The following is a 24922-nucleotide window of genomic DNA, read 5'->3' on the forward strand; positions in this document are numbered from 1 at the left end:
AAGTTATGAACGGATCAGACTTTTGATTAGTGCTTCCAAAAGGACGCACTGTCCAGTTTACATAAATAGTTTGCAGTGCATCCCTGGGCTGGCCAGTATTTCCCCTAACCAGCAGTGCTATGTTAGATATTATGATCGGTTGGTACCCATTATTAAAAAAAACTCTCCAACTGAAATTCATTAAAACGGCCCATTAGGTGTCTTGAGATGAGCCGGAGCCCGCAGCGCGGCAGGCGCCGCCTCTCGGGCCGCAGACCAATGGAGTCGCTGCTGAGGCGGGACGACGACCGTCGGATGTGCTGGCAACAGGTTGCGCCGGTAGCTGGAGGGGGAGAATTTCCCGATGTCCTCAGTTTTCACTGAGTAACATCTTCTCATCCCACCAAGGGCGCACGGAGCGGCTGCTGCTGGAGCGGCCGACACATGTAGGACCCTCCTCAACACAGGATTTTCAGGACATCAGTGCAGTAAGTACGGTGCGATATATCCACCTTGGCGAAATGAGTTGTTTTCCGGTCCAATTTAATTGGTTTCTAGTGTAGAAGTGAGAAAGTTACGTGTTGCGCGCGTCGTTTCGCTGAGCTCCGCAGAGACGCACACCTGTGGCTTTATGATTGAATTTGGCAGCCGCCTCCTCGCGCTGATGGCCTATAAACAAACACGGGGAAAAGGAAAAGAAGAGGGGTGGCTTTTTTTTTTTGTTGTTGCTCGCTTTCTTGCATGTTTTCAAAGGTTTCGGGCGCAGCTCTCGGTGCCGCTGCGCTCCGCCGCTGCGCATAATTGGATCAGACTGCGCCGCGTAAAGAGGATATGAGGTATTATTACAAGCAGGTGGAGGCTTAAATAGGACGTGACGGCGCCTCGCGGGGAAGGCAGGTGCGCCGCATGTTTATCTTGTTGCTCCGGCTCGTGGTCCCAGCGGCTCGTGTAAACAACGCAGTGGTTTCGCCGTGCGCGGCTCACCGATACTGGTTGAGTGGACAGGTGCGCGTGACGCAAACAGGTGTGCGACAATTGTTTCCAGTCACTTCTTTCTAATTATTTTTATTTTTTTTAGACTTACCACCTTGTATTCTGTAAGTTCATTATAAGAGTCAATACCTGTAATATTTACTCTGCCAACAAATCATACAATGCAGATTTTTATTTAAAAAAACGTTATAATTTTAAGTAAACTACACGGGAGGGAGATAAGCCTTGTGGTGCTTCACATCCCTGTCAACACAGTGTGCTCACTGTTTGAAGATGGTGTTTCCCATTTTCTTTTATGTACACTTTTTTTTTTTTAAAGCTCCACAAATAGCAATGACCTAAAATGTATTCCTTGGGTCTGACTTCAAGCGCACTTTGAGGCGTTTGGGTAAACATGCACCTTTTAATGAGGAAACAAGCATTACCATGTTGTTGCTATTTTAGACAAAGAGGAGCTGCCTCTGCACCACAGCCCATAATACTGGTGTATAGTGTAGTTTGTCCATGATACAGGCCTCCTGCTTTGGAAAATGTGTCTTTTGATATTGAATTTGGGTAATTTCCTATATGAGCAAGTTGCTCACTTCTCATGCTGACATGTGTGCTGGTGTATGTAACCACAACTTTAATTATTTATGATGAGTTGAGTAGAGATATGATTCTTCATGGTCAATTTACACATTAGTTAAGGCTGCTTAATTGTTCTAAGTGTTTAAGCTGTCAATATTAAATTATATTTTTTTTAATTAACAAAAGCAGGGAGAAAGAAACTACAAACTTTTGCATTTTAAAGATATATGCCAGATTGTATGTACGGTTATTATTGGAATATGATTTTAAAAAAAGTGTTCATCCATCAATCAATCCATCCATCCTTTGAACTGATTTATTCAACTCAAGGTTATAAAGAAGGTCTCTATGGCTCAAGGTCTCTAAATAAGAAGGAAAGACACACTAGTCCACACATGGATTCACATTTACACCTTAAGGCAATTTAGAGTCACAAAATTAACTCTATTAGAATTCAGGATGTGCTAACCGCAATACCAACCCCTCCAAAAACGACTCCATTTGTCAAAATAGTTTGTCATCACACCTGTTTTATTTATTCCATTAATTGCTTCTTTTTTTAAGACTGATGAGATTTATAGCACATCACCAAAGCGCAGCATCGCTCTCACTCGTCTTTACAAACCGGGGGGAGGGCAGGACAGCCTGTGAGAGAAAGTTGAGCTGCAGACGTGCACTAAGACGCCGGGGAGGGTGCAGGAAGAAATCCGTCTGAGAAAGAGAGCTGCCTGCCGGGTGAGGAGAAGTGGATGAGAGATGGCTGATGGGCCAGTCTGGTGACATTCCTGTCTCTGTTGACAAAGCCATTCCTTGTGACAAGTGAGAGAGAGCACATGCAGAGGTGAACTAGTTATCACCAAACAGTGTTTAGCTACTGGTTTCTGTACGACAACCAAGCCCCTGATATAGATACATACATCAGTCTTTTTGAGAAACCGTACATGTTTGCTGACTTTAGGAAGGCCAAACAATCCCACCATTGTTTAGAAGAAGACCACAACAAGTCCTGCAAACATGTTTGCTTGATGCTATGTTAAGAGTGGAGAATTCCTTTATTTTTTTCTCTAGATTTTTTGCTTTCCAGTTTGGCGTCCTCTAATTAGTCTCGTCACTTTTCTCTTTGCTGCCTATGTGTACAGTTTTCCACATGTGTAGGCTTTACAGTTGATGCTGGCCTAGTTCTGAGTTTCCTCCTAATCTGTTCTTATTATACAAATGCAAACCACGCGCAATGCTGAAAGCAACCGTCTGGAATCCAAAGAATGTTTTGAGGAAAGACAAAGTCTGACTTTGATCCGCTAATCTAACCTTATTGCTGGACGAGGGGGCTGCATGTTAAAGTATAACCAGCAGTCGCTCGGTGCCAGTTACATTTTAATTTTAAATAGTCACATTTTTTTAGAGCTGTAGGTACAGAAAAACCAGGCAGACTTATTGTGACACAGACATCGAGACTGATTAGCTCAAAATCCAAAGAATAATAATTGTCAGAAACAATTGGTTTTATATATCAATGACAGTAGTGACGAGAGCATTCTTTATCTGGGGTTTGTCTTGATGCTGTCAGGAGTGAAACTTATTAGATCCACAACAACCAGATGGGGAATGCACAGCAGGTGTGTGTGTGTGTGAGCGTGTGTGAGAGCGCATGTGTGTGTCTGCACAGCTCAAAGTAAACAGTCTACGCCCGAGTGGGTCTGCTCTGAAGTTTGGTGGCTGGGGAGACCGGCAGCGGCAGCAAGAGAGCGAAGGGAGGCCCATTCCTGACATAGCCCCTAGTGTTTAATGCTCCACAGAGCCGGGACAAAGGGGAGGAGTATTCACCTTCATATTGAGCGCATCACCGAGCTCCTTTTTCAGCGCATATTAGATGAACGTGCCTTGTTCACACCACTAACATTACAGGTTGACTGAGTTGTATACTCTTTTACCTGTATATAACCTGTAATAAAGGCATCACTCACTTCATGTGCTAATCGGATAGAATAACTCTTCCACTCCTTTTATCAAAGTTATATCTGCTTGTTAATGAAGTGCCTCAAAAACAGATGTTTGCAGTGTCTGTGTATGAGCAAATAAACCTACACATTGCTGCAGTTTGTCCTTTATACTTTCAATTATTATCAACAACAATGAATGCAGTTTAAAGAGATATAAATAGTAAAAGAACAACCCGGTGAAACCAGTGCCCTCCCTCGGTCTTGTCTCTCTTTTGTGATGCATAAAATAGGAAGTGCCTGAGAATATATGAGGTAATAAAGTCTTTTTGGTGTAAGGTGTAACAACCACTGCTATTTTATTTCTTTTTCCTGTACACACCCTCTGGGAAAAGGAAGTCTCTACCTTTACAAAGAGGTTCTCAGTGCCCCAGTGGCATATTTGGCATGACATGATTACAATGCATTCTCACTGAGAAGGAATTTCACCTGCAGGGCAGCAGGAGAAGATGACAGCTTCATCAAGATGCTGGCGATCTGATATTTGAGCCAGATCAGAAGGAGTCCTTCTGTAAAGACTTCGGTAGTTTTCACAAAAACACAAAAAAAGGAAATAAAACAACTGATAATACAATGTTCAGTATATTTGCATTGGGTTTGAAAACGCATTTCTGCCTTGTGCCACTGAGTCACCTGTTTTGCATGTCTTCTGTTTTCCTACATGTCCGTCCAGGCTGCCAGCAGAAAAAAAACCAGGAAGCGAACATGAGCAGCCTCTCCGCCGACAGAAAGCCCCTTGTGGACTATGGAGTTCAAATCCGCTTCATCAAAGACCTCGACGACACGGGCGGAAGTTATCTGGACAAATCCAAAGTGAACAACAGCGCGACGCCGCCTTCCAACAAATACGGCGTGGCCGTGCGGGTGCAGGGAATCTCTGGACATCCTTACGTGGTCCTAAAAGATGGAGAAAAAGGCGACTCGTACGGAGTTCAGCTGAACACTCCCGCACCCACGTCGGGGCCTTCTTCACCATTCAACACCCTCCCCAAACCCAACAAAGAAGCAGCAGATTTTGTGAACCCTTACAGCCCCGTGGTCAATCCCACACGTTCCGCCGCATCTCCAGCTGAAGATGAAGATGGGGAGATTTTTGGGAGCCCTCATAAAAGACCTCCCGGCGATGGTCAAGCTGGGACACAAGGGGAAGAGGAAGGTGGAGCCGGGAGAGAGAAGCAGGGGGAGAGGTCCAAAGCTGAACCCCAATCCAAAGGCGCAGTCGGTGAAAAAGAGAAGAAACGAGACGCGAGTAATGAGGAGTATAACGAAGCAGGACTGAAGCCTGTCAAAGTGAACGGTGCCGGGCCCAGAGGGGCGAAGGAAACCGCCCCCGTCGTCAACGGCTCTTTACGAGGCTACAGTGGGAAGAAACCAAGCCCGGTTCCACCGGCACCGTCCGTCTCGGCACCTCAGGTCCCGGCGGATCAGGCGCCCGTCCAGGCGATCGACACGAACTCCCTGGCTCCGATCAACAAGCTCATCAGTAAATTCAACAGCGGAACGCCGGGGGGCGGCCCGCAGGTCAGGGGTCGCTCCGGGGCGAGGCAGCGGCTCAAGTTCGACGAGCGCAGGAGGTCGCGGAGCCTGGACGCTCAAAAAGAGCCACAAGCTTCCCTCCCGCCTCCTATTTCTCCCACCCTGAATCCCTACGCCGCTCCTCTGTCCACCTCCTCCCATTCGTCGGTGTCGGCGGCTCCAGCAGGCGGGAGTCTCGGGAAGAGCCCCGCATCTGTTGCCAAGGTGACGGCGCTGGAGGCCCCCAAGAGGAGCTTAAAGTCACCAGAGAAGTTTGTTGCCAAGGACACTCCTCCAGCTATAGCTAAAAAGCCTGTAAGTGGAAGCAGAGGGGAGCTTTGGAGCTATTTGAAGTCGATTCTTTGTTTTGTAGGCGTTTAACTACCGTATTTACTTTGTCTCTGAAGGAGATCCTCCCGAGGAGTCAAAGCACGGAGGTCTTCAGTGGGGAAGAGGCTCGAATCAGACAAGCGATTTACAATATCCTCAAAGACGGGTGTGGGGAAAACTACAAGAAAATAATGTTTCAGAGTTTATTTGGACGCATGTCTGACATGTCCAATGTTTCCTCCTCAGCACCAGCGAGAGTGAAGGATCCCTCAAAAGAAAAGTCAACCTCATCTATGAAACAACCGGCAGCTTCAAGGTAAAAACAAATTCATCTGAAGATGTGGAAAATCACAGGGATATTTACATGCCGAGATCGTCTTACTGATTGGAAACTGCAACAGAAAAAAAAGTTTATTTTTCCAGAAACAACAGCAAGCGGAAAGTTCAGAAGATGAATCGATCGATCGAAATACAAATAGTACACTATTAGAAATATATTCACAATAATGTCGAGTTGCTGAAGAGGCCACAGAGTTGAATCCAGCAAAGTTACAATGTTTCAAACATAGTCCGAATTTATTAAACTACAAGTACAAATATGCTTTTCCACACGCCTCGGTCAGCTTTCGTTGGTGTCGGCATGTTGGACAAGAGCCAGCGTCAAGTATAGTTGTCACTGTTAGTTCATGAAATAACAGATGGTTTGCAACCTGTTGGCACGGTGGTGTATTTACACCGCAGTGAGCAGACCCGGGTCAGCAGACTGACTCCAGGCTTTCTGTGTGGAGTTTGCATGTTCTCCCTCTGCTTGTGTGGGTTTTCTCCAGTGACTTTGGCTTTCTTCCACAATCCAAACACATGTTCTTGGGTAAAATAATGACTCTAAATTGGTGTAGTTGTATGTGTGCGAGTGTGCATAGCCTCTTATCAGTTAACGCTCGAAAATTCGAAACCATGCCGACTGTCTCCTGTCAGTTTTCATGCCACATTTTCTCTCCTCTGACTCCTTGTTAATATAGCTGGAGCCACAGCTATGAACACACACACACACACACACACACACACACACACACACACACACACACACACACACACACACACACACACACACACACACACACACACACACACACACACACACACACACACACACACACACACACGCCTTATAAATTTGCATGATTCTGCATAAATCTCCATGCTCAAGTTATTCTAATGTGTCCTTACCTTCCCATATCACATGCACTCTATTATGTACGATCCTTTGTGTTGCACTCGTCGCCGTGTTTGTGACCGCGTCTTATTACGTGCACATCATGTCTCTCGCCAACAATGCACCTGCAGAACAGAGCTCTGTGTGCTGAGGGCGCAGTCGCCGTGCCCCATGAATTATTGAGTCGGAGTGGAACCCTGCACCAGCTGGGGGTTGACCAGCCGGATGGGCTGGATCCGTCCCCGGGGAGCTCCGTTGTAGAAAAACCTGCACTTCAGTAGATTTAGTGGTTGATTCCTTTACCAGCAGGCAACCCGGTTTCTTCAGAGGCAACACGCCTCCTGAATAATCCAGCAACGGCATCAATACACAGGATGAAGGAGTTTACAGGGTCCCTTTGATTTATTTGTGTATGCATTTTTATTTTACATTTTTCTTGGCTTGAGGCCATTTCCAGGTTTGCATCAAAACTCCGAACACAAGATCAGGCTCGGGACACATGAGCGTGTGTCACACACCCAGGAACTCCTCTGAAGTCTTTCCGAGTTATTTATGATACAATATTTTTTCCCCCCAGCTTTGTTTACATTCTGAAATGTATCAAAAACTAAAATATGCAGCCTGGTTTACATTCCCTGGGCGCCACTCGTGTGTGTCGCTCCTTCCGAAAGTGCCTTTGGTGCGTTTTTGACTGGTTTCCTGCCATGTTGTCGGTTCAACGCGAGTCTAAGGGAGAGTGGCGGCGTCGGCTCGGCGTCACGCTGTTTGTGTTTCTGCTTAATTGCGGATCAGATGCTGGCGTGTTCAGTTACCTGAGTCTGAGGCAGCTGCCGTGTGCATGTTTGTATAGCGACGGATCACTAAGATGACTTAACAGGACGTGTTTACCTGTTGTGACATGTTCAAGCAAACAGTGTTGAGTTGGGGGGGAGAGCTGTTTTGAGGGTGTCTGGTTTGAGAAAAAGAAACCTTAAACCTAGAATATTTTGATTACATTCCTAATAGATCTACATTTTTTTCCCCAGTGATTTCCAGGATGATGCAAATTCATTAATGTTTCAAGGCTGCGTCTCTGAACTCTTTGTTCATATATTGCAATGCTTAATCAGCCTCGGTTGAGTCTGTATTTGGGTGAATATGAGTCTCTTCAACTGGATACTGCTCATATAACATTCGTTACACACTTTACTATCGAGTCAAACAGACAATAAACAGTTGTTTGAGTTTTATAATACCAGTGAATTTATATTCTTGCTTCAGCTGTTTCATTATTTTTATATTTACTTTATACCAAAACTTAACAATTGTCTTCAGAAACACCTTTTCAAAAGTACTTAATGTAGACCTCTCGGCAATGTTCTGAACTTAAGCAGCTCATGTTCACCTATTTTTCTTGATTTAATACGTTGAGTTGCTGCCACGTATGTATGTATGTATAGCTGATTAGCTACATGCACTAACAGGTTGTTGACCTGTTTTTCCTCATAAAAAGGCCGTTGAGTGTATTTGCACATTATTAAGTCGGAAATACTTCAGGGTCTAAGTTCGCAAGTAACCAATTTCCTATTATTTGCTGTAGCCAGTAAAGTAATTCCAATACCTTTTGAACTATAGTCAGTCATTTCCAATGACTTTCACTAAAATCACCCGAGAAATGAAATGACACTATCCAATCAGCTGAAGTAATTGCAAGTGGTCGCCACACCAGAGCCACCATTGGAATTTCAATGGGAGAGAAGAAAAGAGGGAGAAAAACACTTCAAATACCAGCTTTTTAATCCACTTTGCAACTCCGTGCGTTTTCAGAAGCCCGGCGAGGCCAAATTATCATGTAATTATTACAAGAAAATATATCAAAGGTAAGAAGGAATTCATTTGAGCTGAACTATTCTTGTTTAACCGTTACATGGCCACTCTCCGTTATCTTTCTACCACTGGTTAGCCGCTGCATGAGAAGCTTATTAGTAGAACAAGGCCGGCTGTGACTTCTAATTCTAATTGAGTTTTCGTGAGTTTTGCATTTAGGATGGCGGGAGAGTACTGGCAGTGCACATGAGGATATAGCTGACGCAATACATGCGGAGTGCTTAAAAGAGCTTGTACTTATTCTCAGTCATGTTATCTCTCATTAATTATCTCATAGTGAGGGCAGAAAGAAAACCGGAATGTCCCTGAACGGGATTATCTGCAAACTGTCCTGCGGGGGGGGGGGACGAGAAGAAAGTGAAGCAAAATCTGTACAAAATATATCTTGGTAATCCATCACCGATAAGTAGCAGAAAAGTGAGGTCCCCCGAGGAGCAGAACATCCGTGATCCCCGCTTTTGTCTCTCTCCTCTGTCTGTGTGTGTGCGCGTCCCTGTAATGACTGTGTGGGAGGATAAGAGCGGTTTCATGGGCAGGCTGCGCTTAGACGTCTTTTTCACTGAGAGGGAGCCTCATCCGAGCGGTGTGGGCGAGCAATGAGCTCTGCTCCCTCGCAGCCTGTCAGAGAAGGCTTGTTTATGTGGGGAGATCGTCTTTTCTGACAACGTCTGAGCACTCTGGCAGGGCTTTTTCTCCCGAAGAAACTAGGGCAAGAAATCCAAGCCTGGGTTGTTTTGTTTTTTTGTTGTTTTTTTGGGGGGTTAAGTTTAGGAAAATACAGAGCACATCATACATCTGTAAGGTCGACGGCTGCAACATTTCCAGCCCCCCTCTCTGTCCTTTGTTCTTGCTTCCAATCTTTGTTGTGTTCTTATTTTGGTGCAGAGGGGGGGGTCAGAGGGAAGCCTCAGGAAGGGGAACCTTGAGGAACTTCAGGAGCAACTCAAACGATTGAAGCTTGAACTGCATCAGGCACATGATGAGTAAGTGTGTGTGTGTGTATGTGTGTGTGGTTTTGCATCACTTAACAGCAAACAATAAACTTGCATTCATTGCACCTGTGGGGTTTTTTTTCTCTGTGTGTGTGTCGTAGATGAGCCTGTTCTGATGAGTGGCAATGCATTATTAATGACTGTGTGTGTGTGTGTGTGTGTGTGTGTGTGTGTGTGTGTGTGTGTGTGTGTGCAGACTGGCTGAGGAGCGTATGGCCTGTGAAAAGTCGGAGTCTCGTGTGCGTCTCCAGGAAGACCAGCTGGCTGAGCTTCAGGAGGACCTGAGGAGAGTTTCAGAAAACCTGCCTCAGTCGGACTCACTGCAGACGGTACGGCCCGTCGCACTGATGCACACATTTCTATGTGCCTATTTTTTTTTAATGTCTCTTAATGTCATTAACTGATCATTAGTTCCCAACCATTTTTTTCCCCCTGCAGTCGCCTCAGATTACCCTGAAGATAGATTGTGGAGCAACTCTGATGGCTGATTGTCCAGATACATTTGGACAAAAGCATTTTCAAGTAGACACAAAAGAATAAAACATCAAAATAACTCTAGATTTTAAATTTATATTAAAACCTTGTGGTATCTCGTAATATATGCAATTTTAAAGCTTTGCAATTGTGTTGTTTATTTTGTATTTTCAGCACAACTGCTTTCAATTTGTCTTTAATGTGGTTTTATACATAGTTCCCTTAAAATATTTCCTGTGTTAAGAAAGCAAGTTCAGACCTGAATGTCTGAAGCATAGTTTCTGAATGTGGCACCCACAACCACACAAAATATGAATTGCTTTGCCTTTTTTTCTCATCTTCAGAGCAAATAATGAAGTCCAAATGCTTCATTACTGTACTAAGTTTTCAGGTCTGTGCTGGAATTTCAGATGCGTTTCAAACTACTCAAATCAAACACAATTTATTTGCCTTAATAAACTGAAGTTCAAGTTCTGTTCTTGACAGATTTGTCCACGTCAAAACTTGGAGGTTGATTTCATCCTAAATGTGTTGGACGGCGTAAAAGCAAGACGAGCTGTTTGTGTTTTTAATGCTTTTCACGCACCACAGAAATAGAAAGACAAAAATGATGTAAAACAAGTAAGTTGATGGAACAGGCGAGCGCGGGACACGGGATCACAGATAAAATGTGACGTCTGCGACGGGGCAGCCGGCGGAGGGACGCGGCTGAAAGTGGATCAGAGAGCAGTGACTGCAGATCCAGAGCAGCCCGACATTCACCAGTCAGGCTCTTATTTAAGAGACATGTTTTGAACACATCAGTGAGGAGAGCAGAAAAGTCTCGGTAGGAACATCATTCAAAATGTCGCGTTATACTTTCATACTGTGACTACGTTTCTCAGCATTTCTTCCTTTTCCTTGAGTGTAGAAGTTGAATCAGCCTTCTGACTTTATGGAAATTGTATCATTTTTTTTGCACAATTATGTGAATGTCTTGATAAATCAGGGACTGTTTGAGACTTTAGACTTTATTTCATCACAGGAGATTGAAGAAGATCCCTACTTGTGAATCCTATTTCAACATTTGAAGAAATCTTAATATTTCTTCACGGCATTACAGTGAAACTCGCCCTCCGTCCGTACCAACAGTAAGCCACTGTTATATATGTGGTCATGTAGCTTTCGGCGGTTGGTTGGAGTTTAGTTTTCATATGTAGTCTTTTTCATAACTGAATAAACACTGAAGTGTTCAGCGTCTCCTGTTCCCCCCCCGAGGAAACTCAATTCATGTATTCTTGAACATACCGGTACTAACTTTGCAACTTTAAATAAGACAATGTATTTTAAATGTGCACCTAAATTAGTCTCATAAGTCATATTTAGTGTACTTTTGTTAATAACACATTTTATTTGAGATAGACAATCTTTATGTCGGCTTGAGGTACTTTTTTTCCCCAGAAAAGGTGAAATGTGTTTTTCTGTCAGTGTTTCACCATTTGGCATTTGCTGATAAAGTCTGGAAGATGATGGTAGTAGTAGGAATAATAAGATGTTAGAATATGATATAATAATAAATTGAAAATAATCTTGATTCTCATGACAATAAGTACATCAATCATTTTAAATAGTAATATAGATACTTTAAAATCACCAAATCTGCATGTAAGCGAACAAGATGATCAAACAAGACACAAGCAATAACAAAGGAAATCGCAGATTTGGATGAAATCCTTTTCTGTTGCTTATTGAAATGATTAACCGATTGTAACTGGTGAATATTAACTTTTCTAAATCTTCTGTGAACAAAAACTGTTGAATTCGATCCAACTAGCCTCTTGGTTTCAGGTTAATCTGGCCTTTTTTGTTTTTAAATGCATTTTCAAATGATGATGCATGCTCCTTTTTTTATGTAAAACCTTTTTGTTTTTAATATTGATTTGACTGTCGTGAACCATTTTGAAAGTGCAACAAATGAATAAAACCATAAAAGCACAAATGTTATAAACGGGTTAAAGGCTGTAAAGAGCTGAGTTTTTCTTAAGGAAGACCTGTTATAACAGTTTTCTCCTGGAGATATGGTGGTAGTAGTAGTAGTAATAATAATAGTTTCAGTTGTTTATTACTTTTGCCGTCTATGTGTGCCTCGTCCTCTGTAGGACGTGATGACTCTGCAGACCCAGCTGATGGAGGCCGCCATGCTGCGTCAGCGCCAAGAGGAGACGCTGCACCAGCGAGAGCGGGAGCTGACGGCCCTGAAGGGAGCGCTGAAGGAGGAGGTGGAGTGTCACGACAAGGAGATGGAGACTCTGAGGGAGCAGTACGGCCAGGACATGGACAAGCTGAAACAAACAATGGAGGATTTCACACAGGTGTCACGTCACTCTTTGGTTGTTTTTTTTCTACACTGCCAGTCGACTTTGTTGCAACTGCAGAGATGACCCAGATTTCTGAGTGAACACACCCTTAAAGTTCATTTTATTACACTCCAAAAAGAATGCTGTAACAACAGTGATGTTACTGAACAAATACGAGCAAGTCAATAAACTGAAGGGAAAACAAACACAGGCATTAAAGGAATGTGTTGTGTGGCGTTAATGAGTAACTGGGAGGTGGGAAAGATCCCACTTCCAACATCTGAACATTGCCTTAAATGGTGAAGTTTCTTAGTTGGTGGTGTGACATCAGTCATTACCATGGCGTATTTGAACGTAAACGAGAAATGACAACTTCACTGCAGACTGACTTGGAAGTGGGATTTTACCCTCTTGTAACTTTCCAAGTTCCCAACACCATAAAGGCATTTTGTAATTTAGAAAGTCATTTTACATGCTTCAAACCTTCACTTCAACACAAATATCTGCACTTTCTCCTCTTTAAATGCTTCAAACTGGCTTGTTAGTCGTTTTAACCTCCATGAGGATGATTCAGTGAAAAGATCACAATAGAAGTTTGTAATCCGCAATAGTTGCACACCATAACTTTCAGTTTCCATTTAAAAAATTTAAAAAAAATTTTTTTACAAAACCAGGTTAGTTTCTGTTTTCTTAGTGACCCAATACTATGAAAGTGGTGGAAAAGGTTGGAATGTTTTCATCTCTTTGTAAAGGTTTCACCAGAGAACAGTCAGGTTCTACCTGTCAGGCAGTTTGTGTCCTGCATGACTTATTAAGGATTTAATAAGATGAGCTTTGATGCTGCATCATGACGGCTTTACCTCGTCATTCCGTTTCATCTGAGTGTTCAAACTGTGAGCCCGGGTTGCACGAGGTCGGGCTGAGCCCAGCGTGCAGAGCTGCAAAAGAGAATATGGCTGCTTGTGATCCGCAGCCCAGAACTTTTCCAGTTGGATTTCCATTGTGAAGTTTCTGCTTCTATCGGTAGACTATTTTTGGTGGTGGTGGTTGGGGGGGGGTTACTGTCGGATGTGGTGCAAAAGAAACTTGAAGAATATATGTATATACAGGAATAGATCATTATGCAGATTTTGGAAACGGCAACGGCAGTGTCAGGGAAAAGACACATGCAGCCTGAGAGCAGGAAGCGAGCAGACAGGCTGCCAGTTGCTTTTGATGAGGCGCTTTACTTGGCGAGATGCAGATTAAAGCGGTTGGGTCTTTGTAAGGTGGTGTTCATTTGATATTTCGTGACATAATTTTTCTATGTAAAAGTGTTTTAACGGTTGCATTGCTTGCTGATGAAGGCAAACGATAAAAGATCGGTTTCTCTGCACCCTCCGGTTTAACATTTGCTGCGGAAAAAAAAAGAAAAGCTGAATTACAGGAAAATGTCATAGATTAGGTGTTGCGCCTGCCCTTTGAATGGCTGCATGTCATAACAATGAGAAGGATGGCTTGAATATGAGGGGATAAGCACATTCTAAGCAAGGACTCCCATAACTCTGAAAATAATTTGTGTTTGTGTGTTCGTTCATCAGTCCCAGGAGCAGATCGAGGAGGAGAGGGAGAGGGTGAACGCCTCTGTGTTGACGCTGGAGGAGGAGCTGGAGAGCAGCAGAGATCGGGGGGACCGGTGGAAGATGGAGCTGGCGGCCACCGCGAAGGAGCTGAACAAAACCAAAGAGGAGTCAGTATCTGGAGTCTTCCCGTGTTGTTTTGCTTTGCTCTGTACACTGAAAACAAACGATGAACCCATCGTATCCGGATTCTGTTCACTTTGACATTTAAAAGTTGGTTCAGTTGAGTAGCCGGTCAGTTCAATACTACTGACAACGTCTCAGCGGATATAAGTATATAAGGGCTGGATGAGTACAAGATGTGTACAAACGGGGATGACATGGTGGAATAGCACAGTTAAAGCAAGATTTAATTCAAGCCCGGCCCTCGCTGTGTGTGCAGTTCTCTCGAGAAAGAGGAAGGACTCGTCAAGTTGTGCACGTTCACATCTCTGGTGGCGTTCGTCTTTGATAACAGCAGTCGGTTTACAAACAGCATAGTCTCAAACGCTCTCTGCCAGTCTGTTTCATCTTATCGTTCGGAGCAAAAATGCACTTTGAGATGTCTTCAGTCTGAGTAATTGTTAATATTGACTGGGGATTAACACTGTTTTATGGATTTCGCATATGTTTCTCACCAATAATGAGACATTTTAGTTGTCTGGACACTTTACAGTGCAGTAGCCCTGTACTGGAAAGAACTATTTTATACTCTGTGTGTGTAGTGAGCATCATTTTAACAAAAATGGATGGATTTAATTAGAAAAAAACTATGTTTTCACTGCTTCCGTGTTCCATTGTGGCGCGCTGATTTGCTTAAGGACATTTTAACACATTGCAGGAAGAGATGAGGAATCAAACCACCAACATTTAGTTTGAAAGACGATCCTTTTCACCTGCTTTCAGTTGGGTGCAGTCACACTGGCGTTTTACTCTCCACCTCTTGCTTGTCGTCATGACATCTTCATCAGAATTCTCAAGGGAAAAGTCATTACCTTGACCCCACCCCCAGATTTCTGACACTCTCTGGCGCCCCCTATCAGAGGCCCATCTGACATGGTCACATCAGTGTAGTGGTATAGACTACAAAAATAAGATTCTTCTTCAAGATTCTTCTTGATGTCGTCGAGTGTTTCTCCTTTGTGTGGATCAGACATTGTTTACTGCTGCATTTTGTTGCGGCTGCTTGAAGCCGGCTCTTCCACCCGGAGCTCTGATTACATATGCTGTATCTTCAAAGATGTCAGAGTTCAAAGACGCTCAAACGCAATAATCAATGTTGTTTTAAAGATGGAATAAATAAAGCGAGGGTCTAATGTTGGCCAGGCTGCACGCTGAGCCCAGCTCCTCCTGAAACATCCCCTTTCACAACAAACCGTTTCTCTTAAACAGGCTCGTGTTCGCAGCTTCGTCTCGCTGCTTTGAACCGACTCTTGTAACATATTTCAGCCCCGGTCAAGCATCAAACGCAGTCTGTCCTGTCTGATACTCCCTACATTTGAGAGAATTGGTTCACCGAATTGATACATCTCACTGGAAAACTTCAGAAAAACCCAGAAAAAGATACCGCGAAAGCCCTTTTCAGTTCAGTCCTGGAATATCTTGATTCTTCACGAGTTTTAAATTTTTTATTTTTTTTTTTTTAACGCATGCACTTTCGCTTGATTTCTCACTCGGCAGGAAAAGGAAGCCCTCCAGCCATCGAACGTGAGAGAAAAATGAGTCTCGCTTTGTTTGGTTTGACTAGATTTAGCTTGGTTTTGATCAGACGTTGGACATAAATTCATCTTTTATTCAAGTGGTATTAGAGTGGATTTTGTATGTGATGATCTGTTTTCATTGTTAGATCAGTCAACGTTTTCTAACAAGTAACCTAGGGAAAATAAACCCAATTGTCCTGATTTTTCTTCTGACCACCAATCAATTGGATTGTTCTTTCTTTTGTGTAAATGCATAAATCAAAGTGTGCTTGAATCAAAGCTTTGGATGCGGTGATGTTTTCTTGAACCAGATCCATAGTTTCACTAACTTGTACGCTGTTTGCTTTTGTTCTGTTTTGGTGTTTCAGTTTCTAGATGTTTATACACATTTCAAGTACATTGCATTTAAAGTTCTCCTTTCTTTGCGCAGGCTGAAGGATCTGCAGGGCTCGCTTCTCGCCGTGAAGAAACAGCCTCCTGCCTCTAATGAGAGCTCGTCTTCAGCCGAGGTAATTCAGCACACGAAGCAAAGATTATGCTCGCGTGTGGGTGAAATCCAGGGGCTTGTCACTTTTGTTTAACACCATCTTTTTGTATTATTATTTTTTCTTTAATCTGCCAGCGCCGCACTGTGGTTGTGGGTTCTGCTTTGGCTGAAGTTCAGACTATTTTTCTTCCTCTCTCCATTCATTTCTCCTGCAGACAAGAATATGCACGGGAACACGCTCCGTACTCATATCAACTCTTTGTCATGCACCCTGGCACGGTGCTTTTTTTCACTCTCAGACATTATTCATCTCTGATTACTTATCCCAAGGAGCTTCAGCGTTGCCATGACGATCTGAAGCGGACTCGCGCTGATCTGGACAAACAAAAGAGCGAGCTCGACGAGAGAAACGAGGCACTTCAAACCCTGAAGAGGGCGAGCGGCGAGAAAGAGGCCAAGCTGCAATCCGAGATCACCAAGCTGAAGGAGCAATCGCAGAAGGATAAGGCCGAGCTGGAAAAGGCACTCGAGAAGGCGAAGGAGGTGAAGCTTTATAGCTGAGAAGCGATTTTGATGATATAAACAACTTGAGAGCGTATGAGGAGCACAAAACAAACACTGTTGCTTCTGTTGAGACAAATGTACAAAATTAGAGAGACGGTGCAAAGTGAGTGGAGTGTTTTGGGGAAAAAGAAAAAAAACTGTTTCCATTTTATGTTTCCATCTCTACAGTCATCAGCTGGGTCTGCAGAAAAGACTGTGGTGGACCATGGCGCCAATCAGGAGCTCCAAGAAGCAAACAATCGCCTCAGAGAGAGGCTGGCCCGCATGGTACTGCACAGCTGTACACACACACACACACACACACACACACACACACACACACGCAAAATTATATTTCCACACACATACTGTACGAGAACAGAAGAAATGTCCTCCCACACAGACGCTATTTTCAATCAGGAGATGTGGAGTAAACCGCCAAAAGACGAACTCAAACATATAAGCGTAGGAAATAATCCCTCCGGGATGAATATACAGAAAATCTGCTTCGTGCATTGAAACGGGGGAAATATTACAGCTGTTTTAAAAAAAAGACATGTGAAGAGTGTAGTCGCACATTAATACAAAGCAGCCTGTGCTGTGGTCAACCCTGCTTTCAATATGAAAAGACTTGCATCCCTCTATTATGTGTCCTTCTTCTAATTTACATATCACACAGATATATATTTTAAGGTTTTGAAGTTCTGAACAAATGCTGGACTATTCTGATCTGCTCCTACAAATAGAAAATAGTGCACTCATGTCCGTGCTTGGCTTTTTCCTCTCCAGACGAGACTTCACTCCAGCGTGCCGCGGAGCCCGGACACCGAGGAGGCGGTGGAGGCTCTGGAGGACGAGAACCGCTCCCTCAAGTCTCAGCTGGAGGAGGCCAAGAGAGGAGCGGCTCGCCTGAGCAAAGAGAGGGACGACCTGACCCGGAGGCTGGAGGAGAGAGAGCTGGAGAGGGACGCCCTGCGGAGGGGCAAGAGTGACCTGGAGGAGCAGAAGCGGCTGCTGGACCGAGCGCTGGAGAAGATCAACAAAGAGGTGTGGGAGGATGGAAATACTGTAAAAAGGTCTCGGCGTGCCGACACGCGCGGATGTCGTCGTTGACTAGTTTTCAACGCACAGATGGAGTTGATGATGGGAGATTCCAGGCAGTCGGTGGTCGCCCTTCAGACACAACTGGACGATTACAGAGAGCGCTCGAGGAAGGACCTGCTGGAGGCGCAGCGGAACGGCAAGGACCGGCTGGTGGAGCTGCAGAGGGCACAGAGCAACCTGAAGGCCCAGCAGGAGGAGGTGAGGCTCAGAGACACGGAGGAAGGTGTCTTAGTTTGGTCAACTATCTCTTTCTCAGCTCATGGGCTATATGACCAAAGCATTTTATAGGGTTCTTGTTGAGTGATACCCTACCAACGTACTTCCTTCCTTTTTCGACAAAACAAAGTACCAGTATGTTGATATTGTGCTTAGACGGACTTTTAAGGTATCTGTACTTTTATTTTTCTCACTAAATTCTAACACAAATATATATTTCACTGTTTTACCTTTTTCTGTTGCAAAGAGGAATAGTTGATTTTTATATGAATTGCTTTTTCAAAATGGAGGCCAATTTCATCCTGTTACACACACAAAAAAATATCACTGCTATAGAACTTGAGCCAAAACAAAAGACGAGCAGGACTAACAGATTAGTAAAAATGTTTCAAAATGACAGCCAGAAACCATTAGTAGAAACGTTTCAATGATCTGCCGTGAAAACATCTCACAACTTTTAACTTTTACTTTAGTCAAATTAAAACGGCATCTACTCCTTTTTTTATGCTAACCTGAACTTTACATGAGTAGAATGTGTACATTCCCTCTGTGAGGCTAAACTACAATAGATAATTTATGGAGCCATTTTAAGTTTTCATAAAAATGAGTCATCATCGGGGGTGCTTTTAGTTTTTTCCTGGACTTTTAAGTTAGAGCCTCGATTTTCTCTTTTTTTTTTTTTTCTTTTTGTAATGTTACTCTTTCAAGTTTTTGGTCTGTAATATAGTTTTGGTTGACTCATCGTCTACTATCTAGGAGTGCAAAATAAACCCAAAACTTTGAAAAAAATCTTTTCGAGGATGTAAAACTTTGATAAACTTCAGCATTTTGTTCAACATGGAAACATCCCAGACTGCATTACGGCCCAAAATAACCCTGTAAGAACCTCTGAAGCCCGGAAAGATCCACAAACAGGAGGATGTCCTCCATCATTTCATAAATAACATCTTACATTCTCTTTTCTTTCAGGTCTCTCGACTGAAGAAGGAGCTGCTGGTGTGCAGCGAGGAGAGAGACGGTGCGCAGTTGGAGCGGGATCTTCTCAACAATCGCCTCAAGCATTTAGAGGGCGAGTTCGAATCCGAGAAGAGCTCGCAGAACGACCGCTCCCGAGAGATCAGAGGCCTCGAGGTGAGGCCACGAGGTCAAAGGTCAACTAAATCTGGGGGGGAGTAAATCGGGCCTGTGTTACCAAATAAAGTTCAAGAGCAATAAATAGTATGAGGGATGCGTGTGTGATGTTTAAGGTCAGAGAGTTGGATGGAATTAGACATGCGAGTTTACTAGACTCTGTGTGTTTTTCAGGATAAAATCAAGTCTCTGGAGATCGAGCTGGATGAGGAGAGGAGCAGCGTGGAGCTGCTGAACGATCGCATCACCCGAAGCAGAGATCAGGTCGGCAGATTTGAATTTCATGCAAATTAGGGGGATTCGATTCCGTGTCGCTGCTGGCCTCCAATGCGGTCTCCCCTTCATCTCGTCGTCTCCTCTCAGGTGGACCAGCTTCGCTCGGAGCTCATGCAGGAGCGCTCGGCCAGACACGACCTGGAAATGGACAAGAGTGCCCTGGAGAGACAAGTATGACTCCCACAGAGAGATTTAAGCCAGGTTTTTTTTGTTTTAGAAATGTCCGACGTGTAACGCCATCACCCTCCTTTGCAGGTTAAGGAGTTGAAGTCTCGCATGGCGGACATGGAGGGGCAGCCGCGACCCACAGCTGGAATCAGCCTGCTGGAAAACAAAATCCAGGAGTTGGAGGAGAGAGTGCGCAGTGAAGAGAGGTATGACATAACTCACTGCAAGTAACTGTAAACTATCAATTCACCACCAACGGGGCAGCAATCCTGTGTCCACTTTCATAAATATCAAGATAAAATACTTTTTTTTTTTCATTCTACAGAGAGAAGTCCAGTGTCCAGGCCTCGCAGAGACGAACAGAGAGAAAACTGAAGGAGCTCACTACCACATTAGATCAGGAGAGAACTCAGCACGTTGAGCAGAGAGATCAGGTGAATGTTGTCACGATCTGCTTGTTACCTGAAATGTTTGTGCTGTTCAGTACTAAACACACATACTCATCTTGGATCCAATCATGTAAGACTTTTCACTTTCATACTACAAATCAGTGGAGTCATAAAGATATATAATATCATTAGAGGCTTTTTGTAAACATAATTCACCATAAAGCCAGAATTTATGCTTGAGAGCCAACAGCCCCCAATTACAATATTTTGAGCAGTGAAAAATATATATTATATTTGGTATAAAGAGCTACGAGTTAGCAATACTTGAACACGTTATCCTATTGTGGCAAATGTGTTATTGTGTTTGCATAACAGAAATTAATGTGAGGCAGAAAAGGCTGCGATTGGTCCATATTACACTTTTTAGGAAATTGGACCATGCAAATAAAAAAGCAGAGCATATATATATATATATATATATATATATATTTATTAACGCATGCCACTGGCAAAAATATAAGCACTTCAAAAGGAGAAAAAAACGTGCATTTATATCATGTGTTTCCACACATACAAACCCTTAGAATACATTTAAGTAGCTCTACTGTTACAACACATTGTTTACCATCAACAGCCAAAACAAATCTAATCAATTTACCAAATCTTCCAGTGTTCCTTGTTATGCACTGATTAAAAGTTATAACCAAGTAGGTGGAGCTCCATCACTCCAGGTGTGTGCAACATTACCAAAATATAACGGTATATTATCTGGATCAAACACTGAGCTGACAGCTAAAATGCATTTTATTGGATCCACAGTGTTTTCAATAAAATACTATAATTAGTTTTTTATTATTATTAGATTTGCTCATCTTTTCTTTTTTTTTTTGCATTGAACAAACTTAGAACCAGTTGCTTCTTCACACATGACTAATCTCATCTCCACTCATCTTGACCCAACCCTCACCTCCCTCCATCAGCAGAACGCCCCCTGACCTCCTGACCCCCTGACCCCGATCATCTTTCTGATTCCTCAGCATTCATAGACAAACCTTTTAAACCCACCCCCCCACCCCACGAGCCCCGAACCCTCACCTAGCTCACCTACGACCTCCTGTGCCGCCCCCCCCCCTCTAACCCCCATCCTCTCCCTCTCGGCCCCCAGCTGTCTCTGCGTGTGAAGGCCTTGAAGCGGCAGGTGGACGAGAGCGAGGGCGAGGTGGAGCGCCTGGAGGGAGTCCGGCGTAAAGTCCTCCGGGACCTGGAGGAGCAGCAGGAGCTGCAGGAGGCCCTGCAGGCCAAAGTCACGGCGCTGGAGGGCGAGCTGAAGTATGATTCTTTTTTTGGGGGGGGATATTCTGCCTGACCTGAGTCTTTTCTACACTAGGGGGCGCTCTGCAGTAACTAACCAGCCCCATGTATGTAGTCACTGAGGTGAAATATATGAACGAGGTGTTAATAGTCGTCTCTCCGCTTCCTGCAGGCGGAAGTCGCAGCACACACATCGAACGGCTTTAGGCGCCACGACTCTGAGCTCGGAGGAAGAGGACGGCTTCTTTGACAGCAACGTCACCTCCATCCTCACCGAAGGTCACCTGCAGACCAGCAACTGCTAGTTGGAGAAGAAGCACAGAAACACCTATAAAAAGATTTAAAACGAGGCATTCGGGGCACGCAGGACTCCTTTGCCTCACCTCACCTCACCTCACCTCACCTCACCTCACCTCACCTCACCTCACCTCACCTCACCTCACAGTTGCTCTTCGAGGCTTTATTTTTAGCGCAGCAGTCCAACAGAGACAGGTTGTCTGCATAATTAGCTGCCATTATGATTCCTCCACTGCTGTCATGTTTAATCGGCTTGGAGGTCTTTTGTTTCTCTGTGATGTTGAAGTGAAGACTCAACTTAATGTGCTTCAACTCTATTCCTAAAAGTTTCTTCTTTGCCGTGTGGAATCTTTACTGCGTGCTGCTGTGGCATGGGTTTGTCTTCACGTCATGCAGAAGATTTGCATTTTCAAATCAACCAATGACCCCCATGTTTTTTTCGAATGTCTCCAGTCTGAAGTCTGTTTGCTTCTGCATGATAAGTTAACATTTTTCAGTGTTGTTCGCGGCGCCAAGTGTTTCTTTGTGTTGGAATTGACTTCTTTTTTTTTTACCTTTTTAAATGTGACATTTGTGGCCCGTTGAAACGTGAAGGCTGTATTTTTTTGACACTGTATTCGCTTTTACGCAAGACAATCAGATATACATACAGTAGCACTGTGTAATCTCAGAGATGGCAGACTTTTGTACTTTATAATTCATGCGGTGTAATGTTTGGGATGTATTGATCATAACTCTCGTGCATGTTCCACTGAAATGCCTTAAAAATGAGCTCTGTGTCTCTATTCTTACCTCATATCTGTACTGCATGTGACTTGTTCATAGAGGCTGCTGCTGCTGAGATCTAAATAGTATTTCACAAGCTTGCTTGCGCGTTAATCTTTGCCTGTACATTCCTATTGGAAAAACATCATTCACTTATTAATGAAAGTGTTCCACATTTCTCCATGTTGCACCTTTTCCGTGATGAATGTTGTAATCCTTCGGCATTTTGCAATCTGCTTCAGTTGAAATTTCAAGTAGCTATTAATGCAGTTAAAGTGTGTTTACGAAGCTGCTGGTGACGTTTGACATGTGGAGCACAGCTTTGTAAGCTTCCCAGCGGTTTAGACATAAATTTGGTGCACATTTTGGACCACCTGTAGAATAAAAATATAAATATATAAAGTTGTCTTTTTTTCTTGCATGTTATAGGGTTTTCCACTGCTATATTTGTTTTTTAACATTCAATCAAAAAATAGTCACAGGAGAAGTTTAATTAATATCAAAGGTTTGCTCATTTGTATTCTAAGATGGATAAATTAAATCTATTGAAAATTGATAATTTGATGCACAAATGAATGACGAAACTTTCTGTAAGCTTTAATCTTATTACGACTCTCTAATGTATTTACAGCCAGGGTGCTGGGGCGTGTGTCTTCTCCAAGGTTTATGTCAAATTTTCATGCTGCTGCATGAGTCAGACCGCCACCGAATCTAATCAAGTCTATTAGATTAGTTTTACAGTTACTGTCTTTGTAGTTCAAGATGTCCTCTTTGTGGAAAGAAAGCCGGGGTTGGATCACTTCCTGGATCAGAATAACAAGAAAACTTTGTATTTAAAAGTTTAATAGTGATTGTTTCCCCCCCCCCCCAATTACCATATGTAGTCACTCCACCCACCTGCCTGCATCCGTCTCTAAGGGAGGAATCTGCAGTAAGTCTGACCTCTTCAACTAACAATTTATCACAACAATGTCCAAAAGCATCGAGTAGGGAAATCAAAACAAATAATCTGAATGAGCTTGTTTCTGTACTGTGAAATTGAAATAATTGTTCTGTCGTTGGAGGCTTTCAGGCAGTATAGTTTTGCCATAAAAGACCGGCAGAAAATTCATCCCAGCAACACATCTGCAAGCGCTGCATAGTTAAAATCTAGTTTAAAGTATCAATAAACCAGAGGTAAGTTTGCCGCTTCGCAAAGATACAGAGAATTTCCAGATCAAGACTTGTCTGCTGTTCAGATTGACTTCATTTCAACTGCTGCTGAACATTCCTGTGGGCCTCATTTTGTCGGGGCTTCAGAGCTCGTGTGCCAGGTCTCTGCCCTTGTGTGTCTCACCTCGTGTTTCTAATTAGCCAATGGTCTTCTCCCTCTGTGTGCACCCGTCACTGTGTTCCACCTGTGCCCACCCCTTCCCAGTGTATTTAAACCCCTCTCCCGCTGTTGTCTTTGTCGGCTCCTCTTCTTCCCTGGACTTCAATAAAATCTGGTATTTGTGGAGTTCTGCCAGTCTGTATTTGGGTCCAGCTGCAGTCCTTGACATCGTGAGGCAGCTTGAGAGTCATGAAGGCAGTGAAACAAATAACACAAAGAGCTCCAAATGCACATTTGTCTTGGTAGATTTTATCAATGACTTTCAAAGCAACCCCGAGTAAAAACTTGTTAGTTGGATAATATTGTAGCCAGCTTGATGCCTTGTATCAGCAGGTGAGAACTAAACTTTTATTAAGTTTTCTCAGCTTCAGGTTGAAATTCCTGGAGAGATACAAGGCTTACTGAACTGAGTGCTAAGTTTTTTTTCACAATTCCTCAAAGTTGTTTACTTTTTTAAGTGGCATTTATGTGACTTCCTCACTGTTTTTGGTTTGGTTGGTGGTGTTTTTTTTTTTTTTGTGGCTGTTAACTTCAATCTCTGGTCGGTTGGTTGGTGAATTCACTTGGTAATTTTTTGTTTGGTTCTCCAAATTTTTGTATTATTGTACCACTTAATTTCTAATCACCTGTTCATTTTGTATTTATTTGAATTCATTTCTATACAATTTACATTTAACTTCAGTTTCAACCTGCTCCTCTTTATATACATTTTTTATTCCCCTCTGTTCTATACATTTGCTTTGTCTGTAGAAATGTATGCATTTTTACTGTTTCTTTAAAGATAATAATTGCATTGATTTTTTTTAATTACATTTATTTTGCATTATCTAATTAAAACCTGGACGTTTTGTACATAAATCTAAAGAAGAAGATTCAGAAAAAAGCACGTCTGACTGTTACTCTTACAGGGGAAACCTGAATGAACCTGAGGAATCCTTTCTCTGTTTCAATATTTTACTTCAGAGTTAGATTATACTAAAATAAAAGGATTCCTCTGACAAACTCTGCTTCTCTCTCTGAGTCTTTTGGAGGAACTGAGCTGAGTGTTCCTTTTAGCTCCGGCTAAGTTTTCCCCTCGGAGACACAGACCCAGTAATCCTCACATGGTTTACTGTAATTACTGAGGACATCAAGCTGTTATCATGACTCCACCTCGCTCAACCTCTTTGCCTTCATCCTCCCTCTCTCTCATACTCATATTTAGACTGTTCACAATGTAGTTCCTGTTGTCTTTACATTCAAGATCAAGTCTTAATTGATCACAATGTTTTGTAATAATTGTTCTCGAATTCGGAAAGGA

At 43.2% G+C, this 24922-nt stretch overlaps 1 protein-coding gene across 1 annotated transcript; it reads left to right on the plus strand.

The window, feature by feature from the left end:
• The first annotated feature begins 395 nt into the window (after window positions 1-395).
• On the plus strand, window positions 396-21511 carry cgnb (cingulin b). Its single transcript, XM_080516562.1, has 20 exons — window positions 396-467; window positions 4213-5369; window positions 5462-5550; window positions 5631-5700; window positions 9349-9446; window positions 9652-9784; window positions 12068-12280; window positions 13846-13994; window positions 15994-16072; window positions 16381-16593; window positions 16783-16881; window positions 17383-17640; window positions 17725-17895; window positions 18883-19044; window positions 19219-19308; window positions 19408-19491; window positions 19576-19694; window positions 19814-19922; window positions 21043-21206; window positions 21361-21511. Exons 2-20 carry the CDS (start codon window positions 4245-4247, stop codon window positions 21491-21493), a joined length of 3558 nt encoding a protein of 1185 aa, XP_080372688.1. The 5' UTR covers window positions 396-467; window positions 4213-4244; the 3' UTR covers window positions 21494-21511.
• The last annotated feature ends 3411 nt before the right edge of the window (window positions 21512-24922 follow it).

Source organism: Blennius ocellaris (assembly GCF_963422515.1).
Source record: "Blennius ocellaris genome assembly, chromosome: 20".
Classification (NCBI taxonomy): Eukaryota; Metazoa; Chordata; class Actinopteri; order Blenniiformes; family Blenniidae; genus Blennius; species Blennius ocellaris.